Raw genomic sequence first — 8,983 nt, 5'->3', positions numbered from 1 at the left:
GTAGGTTGACCTCTGCAGTTTTCAGAGTGAAGGGGAATGGTTGAATTTCATTATCATGAAACTGAGAGGATTACAATTCCTAACAACGCGTATTTTCATAAACCTTTGGCAGACATATGTTATGCAATTCAAAATTTGGCGGAGATGATTAGCTCCGCGGTAATGATCTTGAAAACGAAACTTACGATTACGATCAAACATTATATTTATTCCATCCAATACTTTTCGCACATGCTTATCAAATATCAAACGCTTTGGGAACAGCCTGTACCTATAGCTACAAATTACTATATATATAGTATGTTATATGTTATATTTGTAATCTTTTGTAGACAGCAAATGGCATGGTAACATTGACATCCGAAGTATGAGCGGTAGATATTCAACCGATGAGTAGCTTGCGTGCTACTAAAAACACGCAGTGCCGGTTGTATTGTACCATAGGCGCTCGCGGAAGTCACTAATTCGTACCATTGATGTTGGGACAGAGGACAGCAGTTTCAATAATTTGCCTCGTTTGCCATGCCGAGCGACGATACGTGTTCGTTCGTGTTAGTTTCGTAATAAATCCCAACAGTCAGCCTGATGGAAGTATTACAGTCAGCCTGATGGAAGTATTCCACTCAGGCGCGTATGATTGGAAATACTTACTATTAATATTTTCGTACTGAAGCGTATCGAGTTATTGGTAAGCAATCGATGATATGCCGGTACATTATTTCGGTCACTGATCGGTCAGTGAATGTTCTAAAATCGGGATTGCCGAATCAGAGTCTCAGGTGGGTCGTGAGTCAATGGTCAACAGAGTTGTGGTTGATAATGCGACATGTAACGATCATCGATTAACCAGGAAATAAATACTGAAGAATCTGTACTAGTGGTCCCAAACCCCGTACCGGTATCTTTAATGACGAGCTCCCTCCGACTAAACAAAGCATACGCTAAGGTAAAGGTGAAAATAAATTCAGCAGGCATTCCGAATCTAATCAATGCATGAACGATTTACCAGACGCAACCAACCGTACAACAAGTACGAAAATTGTTAGGAGGAAATCGCATGACCAAATTATTTACAACGTGTATAATGTCAGCGCGGTATCAATTGTGCAGTCAGGGAAAACTTTCATGATAATGTTGATAGTTTTGATACACTGTCACTGCAATGTAATATGACTCACTCAAACGATAGTATTTTAGCCCGCTCATATCGTATTCCACAGCGCAACCATTTTCGCCCTGTGAAATAAACATACCTTGCCGTAGTGGGCCTTATTCACAATCAAACTCGAATGTCACTGCTTATGGCAGTGCTCAATGAGACGATATCTCCACATTTGTAGTACGAAATCGATTTGAGTGACACGGTAGCAGGAACCTATTTACGTTTTCTAACATGAAATATCACTATCGTCTTTCTGAATCCCGTGTTCACCGCAGCTCACAGCTATCTTTATAGACTCCGCGACACGCTTCATTTACCCATTGCATCCGTGAATGTCATAAGCAGATATTTTCTTTCGAATTGTCAATTAAATTTCTTTCGTACAGTAATCGAAGCATATACCACATTTTAGTAATGAATCACCGGAGAATAATCATACGACCTCTTCATCGGTAATTTCATCTCCAAATCCACTCCATTACAACAGAAGAAATAAACTGAAATTAAATACTAATACAGCAATAAGCATTTCTTCTTCTCTCTCCACACGAAACCCGCAAGTAAGACATTATCAGAGGAAAAACAAGGTCAACCATTTACCATTGTAACTATCGGTTACTGAATACATCATTTTTTTTTAAATTTATTCAAATTTTTGAATAATACGGGATAGGCATTGCTTTTTAAAGTTTTCAGAGGGGGCCACGGTGTAAAAAAAGTTGGGATCCCATGCGTTAGACCAGTGGTTCCCAAAGTGAGCGATATCGACCCCAGTGGGCGATTTAGAGGAACCGGGGGGAAAATAATAAAGGAGGCGAAAAGGACCGAGAATGTTAAAACGTCGAATGAGATATATTTAATGAGCACGCCAAAAAAATGCACGTGAAGACGGCTTATTCTGAATATGACGCGAAAGTTGACTAAATAAAAGGGTCAACTCAACGGAAAGGAGACGCGGAAACCGGTTTTCCGAGCGCCTACTCAAAAAATGGCCTTTTTTAGTCAATTCACCAGCGATCAGAGTTTTTAGGTCCTCTTTTTCGGATCCGTAAATATAGAGGGCGAAAGTTTGTGTCGAGCTTGAAGAGGGGACGATGAGTCGAAAAAGGTTGGGAACCACTGCGTTAGACCATGGTGAAACTCTTACATTCAAGTGATACAAACAATTGACCACCTTCCCTCAATAGTGACGTCATATGTAATAAATTACGGATATTTTCCACATCCTACATTACCAAGTGTTGTCTTGAAAGGACGAATCCAGATGTCCCATCAATAGAAGTTTTGCGTTCAGTTATAACACCCCATTATAACACAGCACTTTATACCATAGGGGTCACCAATTCAAAATGGGTGGCGGGTGGCTTTCCGAACTTGATAGGCGCCGTAGGCCGCATGATTTTCATGTCTACACCTAATATTTGGCATCTGATTAGCTCTTAGCTAAGTTTAAAGGCAATAAATCAATGTAACGTGTGGTTGTCGAACATGAATGGTACATATTGCTGAAAGGAATCGAACATCGAACATCGAATGTGCGTTTTGATTATTGCATGATGCATAATGTATATTCTGTAGTACGCCCCGCACCCGATATCTGGCCGCTATTTGCTGTGACTGGACGCTGATATGTCGTTGGTTTGCTAGTGTCAAGACCTCTTGGAGATGCTCTGTCAGTCGCGAGCGTAAGACAGATTCATCATGTTGTCACGGGCTAGCTCATTGCTAGGGCGAGGTGGATTCAGTCTCATCGGCCTGACGTCTTTTGCGAGCACGCTATTAGTAATATCAACGCCATTTTATAGCAAAGAATGGTGATCTTGAGCGTAGAGAAAGAAATCATTAGTGATATCGATCAATATTTTTAAAATGTAATATTTCAAGCATTTAAAAATCCATGATTTGAGTTCCACAAGTCTGCAAGCCAATCAGATATATTTCCGACTTTTTACATAATACATAATTGGGTAATGTTGTGATAGCTCAAGAGTCAATTCAGGTAGCGCACCGCCAGATCCCTTTGATGTTGAACTCCGATCTCGCAGGAAACGGCGAAATCCTGGCCCGGGGCAAATGATTTAACAAACAATCCGAATAACAAGCGGTCGAAATCCAAATGAAAGCCTGGAATCTGGATGAAAGATGGTTGGTGATTATATTCAAAAAGTCAATTTATGCAACCGTGGCGGATTTTTCTTCTCCATACTGTGTCACGAAAGTTGTAGCTGGGAAAGTAAGATTTATAGGGATAACTCGTTGTGAGTATATTGTGTGCCATAAGTTTGGTGAATAGCTGGTCGCCCGCTAAACATATACTAGTAGTTCATGTATACTGCACGTACAATTGTACAATACATACGTAGCAGCATAATTGTATATCGGCGAGGTGACGTGCGGCAACTAGAAAATTTGATCGCAATCAACCAGCCCGTCTAGCCAAGGAAGTCATGTCTTCAATATTGGTAGTACGCCAGCAGAAACGTGAACGCAATCTGCGGAATTTCAATACGCGCGCAACCCATCGTTGCAGGATTTTCCCAAGGTGCAAGAGGTTATTATCACTATGTTGTTGTTGTTTATTTCAGATGATTGAAACATTGAGAGTGCATAGATCCAATTGCTAGTGATTTAATATAACATGACAACATCGAGTCAACCAAATGTTACCAGCGATGCGAATTCAAACCTGACTCAGAGAACTTCGTGCAGCAGCTCCGTTTCAGACAGTGGAGCAACGCGAATCGTTTGCTTTGTCTTTGGAGTTCTGTTTCTGTCGGTTTCGTGTTACATGTTTCTGATGCTATGCAATAGTCTGCACCGATTTTTGAGGACGAAATTGCGGCGCACGCCATCTGTCAACACTTCCGCAATGCTGGCGAACTCAAACAGAAAACTTGGATTATCTATGAGATTCGTTGCAACGATCGTGTCGCTTCTATGCGTTGTCCACTACACTATGCAAGTGGTAAGGAACTATTTTCCACTTTGAATACATTGCGCGATGCCCATCACTTGTAAAACTGATTCCATGAAAGCACCATAAAATCTATCACAGGTTGTAGACGTCGGCATAGTTGGAGTATCGACCCGCCCTTATCTGTAGATGTAGTTCGCTACGAAATCTCATCTGATTCGTGTAAGCGGTGTCTTACAAAAGCCGAGAACGCAATTGGGATGTTATTTAAGTCGGCAGCCCAGGAATGATTGCAAATAATGTCGGCCTGTGTAAAATGACCAACTAAAATACTCAATGCATCGGTGACTGACAATCAATCGTCTGTATTTTCGTAATAATCGGGAGCCCCTTCAGGACTCCGTTGGAGTGCCAAAAGTACATGTTTGTTTGGAATATCATTTGGTCACCGTTTTCTGGAATACAAATTGCTTTGTCTTCAGTGGCAGTCATATTTTTCTAAATTTATAGCATGACGATGCACTGTTCCTGATCTTGACATATCGGGACTTGAAATTCCATAGGTATTGCAAGATTGCAACACTGGCTTTGCGCCCCGCAAACTATTCGCAGAGTAAACTGCTCCAGCTAACACGTATATCTTGTCTGTTTCAGGTCGTGGTGTACGCCGATTGCTGCATAAAAGTGCTGGAAATGTTCAAGATTCTTATTTATGGCCTGGTCGTTTCTTTGACTTATGTATTCTTTTGGTTACGCCAGAGAGTACTGTACGACGCACCTGCTATGAGATTATTTCACACGAAGCTATTGAGAACATCGAGCTGGGCGTGCTTATCGCTGATCGTGGTGGAAGGCATCGCACAGGTACGTTTACTGCGTGGAACCTATCTGTATCGAACTTCGTCGTATAGTTGAACTGCTGGATAGCGATATTTAAATGTACTGTTTGGTATATATTGATATCACTGTAATCGTGACATCGCCAAGAAACAGTGCCCTTCCTTCATCACAAAAACAACTTTCCGTGAAAATTTGTCCCAAATAGAACTATGTAATGCCCCCACGCCACCATGATCCGTTTGGCGCACCCCTCCAAATATGATCGTGATCAAGCTCATATGATATTCTTCATTACCAGTCGAAAGGATTCTCAAACCGTTGAAAATATCGCCGCTAAATCATCGATTATTATGATTCTAGGCCTGTAATACTAGAAATATTGAAAATCGTTACCTCGTCGAATATCTTTAAATCAAAAACAATTCTAAATTGTATGTACCATAAGTGTAAATAATTGAAGCTAAATTCCAAATAGGTTGAAATTCCGAACAAAGCACGCCTAATGAAAAATGCACGCAACGAATATGAAACGATGCCGAAAAATGCATGTGAAGGGCAACAAATTTTCATAAATATTTACGCATGAGCACAGATTGAGTCAAAACGTCACCCAGTGCGACGGCTCACGTATAGATGGACTGTAATGAAATAACATTTGATTCCGTGTGCAAGTATACCACCGGTTTAACCGTTTACCAATCAAACAAGTGTCTCAATAAAAGAGAAAGATTACGAAATAAGAAAGAGGTATCATTTAATCACATATTATAATATCGATGTAACCACTAAGGGTAGGATGAAGCTATACGGGAAACGTCATGCTCGTATTCTGTGTTTCACCAACTACATGTTCATTTGAATGATCTGAAAATCATGACGCATGTCGCAAATGTTAGATGATCTCAAATAATTCCCCGCATTGGAGCGTGCAACCCAAAAGAATTCATGTTTGACGACATAAAAAATTTTGCTTTGTGATTGTGAAATGTTATTGATAACCACAATATCGAAATGCTTTGAAATTACCATCTGTCCTCAATACACAACAGAATGTGCACATGATAGTTCGAGATTTGTTACTATACTTTTCACAACGATGTTTGTAATCATGGTCATTTGACTGATATTGCCATGTATATTCTCTATATATAATATCAAGTTTAATAGTAGACTTCCCTGATTCCCATTGCGATGTCATTTGACACATGCCCGTTCATTGCTCAATCACAATGGAACAATTGTTAACGAAATACACGCTACTCGTTACTGGATAAATCTTTCCTTTCCAATGACATTTTTTCATCTCTACCCATTTGGATTCATTTCAATTACAGATCATATCAACAATATTTTTACTCGGTGAATACGAGTCGCCCGGTATTCGTCTGTCGTGGCTGATTGGATGTATCTTGATACACGCGGTACTGATGGCATTATTTCTTTATCCGCTACGGAAGCACAACAACAAGAAGAGAGGTTACGCGTATGGTTATTATGAGAAGAGGCGCAGCTCCCAAAAGAAACCCAAGCGCAGTTTGGAATCAAAGGATTTCTACTCCATAGAAAACGGAATACGAGATTCCAATATATTCACTGTGAGCTCTGAAGTAGACCCGAAAGGGAGAGCATTTTCTGTGAAACGGTCAGCACTGTCGTCAAGCAATCCGCTGCAGGACGCAGCAAAGCGATGTGTGATATGCGCAGTGTTGGTATTCGCGAGTGATATACTTGCTGGAAGCGTCGAAACGGCGTCACTCTATCAAGGATGGGAATCGGAAGGATTTCAAATAGTGAAAAATGTTCTGTCCAGCTTCAGTCTGATGACAAATGCGATATGTGTGGTCGTATCGTTTGGCACTTGGCGCCGAATGCTCTTTCCAGACTGTGTCAAATCTTTTCTAGCAAAAACATACTGTTTTCAGATGAAAAGGACTCTTCACGACAATGTTTTCGATACAATAAGTTATCAAGCAAGATGACAGGATTTGGGGTGGTTATCATGAGTAAAATCACATTCCTAATGTCCATTAGCAAGCAAAATGGCATTATATTTATTGCGAAAATAGATTCCTTGGTTCATAGACCATTTGCGAAGTTGTCAGTTCTTGGCCATGTACGGTAAAGCGATAACATCGATAGTGAATGACCAGGTCGTTATATCTCATTTCCATGCGATACCCTGAGGTACGGCGGGTAGTTTAAATTTCTCGAAGGTGTCGTATCGATAAACGACAGGCGATAACGCAAATTGACCCTGGGACGTTATAAGGCAAATTATATTTGTTTAACCGTTGATGTGAGCAATCGGGGAAAGTAGGCGTGTGTTTTCCGAGAAAATGGTACTGTCAGTGAGCGGTAAACAAAGACTTGGGCTTCGGGCGAATACGGAAAACGCATGCTCGCCTTTTCGTGAACAATGAACATTTGATGGAAATCAAACCCTCTCATCATGCTGGCGTATATATATTGTAAAGGCACAGTTCAACGCGTCAATATCTTGATCCGAAGGCACGATAATTTCACATGATTGAAAAGGTCACCTTTGTCTAATTTAAAAAAAAAAGATTCCCCACCTCAAAGTGTATGCAAACGTTCTTCAACCACCACATGACAATTATTAAGGAACCCGTTGTACCACAACTTTCTCTGACGGGGGTATTCCCGTTATGCTGAGTACATCGTAAGGTACCGCTGACGATACAAGAAATTGTGGGACAATGTTGTGCTGATCCATAAATCACTAGTTCATACAGTCATATTTATATGTTGTAAAGTTGTTCTGAACGGCTTCAAAATCAATCTGATATGTCAACAGGGATGTCTATATATCAAGAGCTTATATGATATCCATATTTTACTGATTGCACTTGTTTTAATGAATTTTTATTAGAATATATAGTCTATTCTTTTTGTAGTTGCAGTATTATTAATGCATTACACATTTACGTGACTGGGGTTTCTGAGTGAGGGTGGTGCGTTTGAAGGATCGATAGCGACGCAATGAGTCGCGCAGCGAGTTCCTTGAGTTACGAACTAAGTAATTAAAATGAAGATTATTGAAAGAAGGCCTGCTGTAATCGTGGCCATCGATTGAAAAGAGAATGTATAAATATATTCGCCATGCATTCTTTCCTCCCTCCGTAGTTTGTATTGTAACCGTTTTTATTCAATATTTCCACCCAGGCGCCGTCCGACCATGCCATCTTCACTATTCCCGGTCACTTTTTCTTTGTGGTTATGAGTAGGGCTGGACACAATGATTCTAGTACTCGAATCTGAATCGAGTATTAATTGTAATGATTCGAGTCGAGACAGCAAAATTTATGTATCAACACCTAATATTCTGTATACCTGATCAGCACCTTAGCGAAGGTTAAGGCACTAAACTAGACCAATATATCGTTCATTGTCTAACACGCGTGGTAGATATTGTGAAAAGGAATCAGTGTTTTAACTATAGTTTTATAAATACAAATCCAATAATTAGGTGTTGTGATTATAGCCTAATTATAATGCTATAGTAGGATCCTCTCCCGAAACAGGACATTAGACCCAAACATCAGGACAAATTACATTAGCATAAAAAATAACCTTTTGGACATATTTTGTATATATACGAGCCGCGTCATATCACATTACATACTTTTTTGCCAGAAATAATCAGCTCGAGCAACTCCTTCGACTGGCTTGAATTAATCATTTATGACACACTTCTTGTGTTTTGAGGTATCAATGTGATTGTAAATAGCGGCCTTTCCTGTGTCTGACAGGTTAATGTCACAATTGCAGATATTGCAGTGTGGAAAAGACCCGCCCCTTCAGCTCAAAATGGTTACGAAAACGTTTTTACGCTTGCTCATTTGAATTCATCAGATCCAGCCTTATCAGAAGAAAAGCTATAACTGTAATATAATTCAGGCTGACAGAAGTTTATTTCCAAAGTAAGAGAATATTCATATTGAAATGAACCCGATTATTTTCGGCTGACAGGGGTAATCGTCAGCAACTAGTAGAATGGAAGAGAACATCGTATATCAACATTCGTATCACAAAATATGACGTGATAC

General features: G+C 40.1%; 1 protein-coding gene across 1 annotated transcript; it reads left to right on the top strand.

Moving 5' to 3' along the window:
• The first annotated feature begins 607 nt into the window (after nt 1-607).
• LOC145441721 (uncharacterized) lies at nt 608-7,871 on the top strand. The gene is made up of 3 exons (XM_080319656.1): nt 608-4,127; nt 4,731-4,940; nt 6,251-7,871. The coding sequence occupies exons 1-3, from the start codon at nt 3,801-3,803 to the stop codon at nt 6,893-6,895; spliced, it is 1,182 nt and encodes a 393-aa protein (XP_080175782.1). The 5' UTR covers nt 608-3,800; the 3' UTR covers nt 6,896-7,871.
• Nucleotides 7,872-8,983: the final 1,112 nt, after the last annotated feature.

Source organism: Botryllus schlosseri, chromosome 6 (assembly GCF_051294905.1).
Source record: "Botryllus schlosseri isolate E-star chromosome 6, Bs_hap1, whole genome shotgun sequence".
Lineage (NCBI taxonomy): Eukaryota > Metazoa > Chordata > Ascidiacea > Stolidobranchia > Styelidae > Botryllus > Botryllus schlosseri.
The sequence above is the reverse complement of the archived record's forward strand: the minus strand, read 5'-3'. Positions and strand labels throughout refer to the sequence as shown.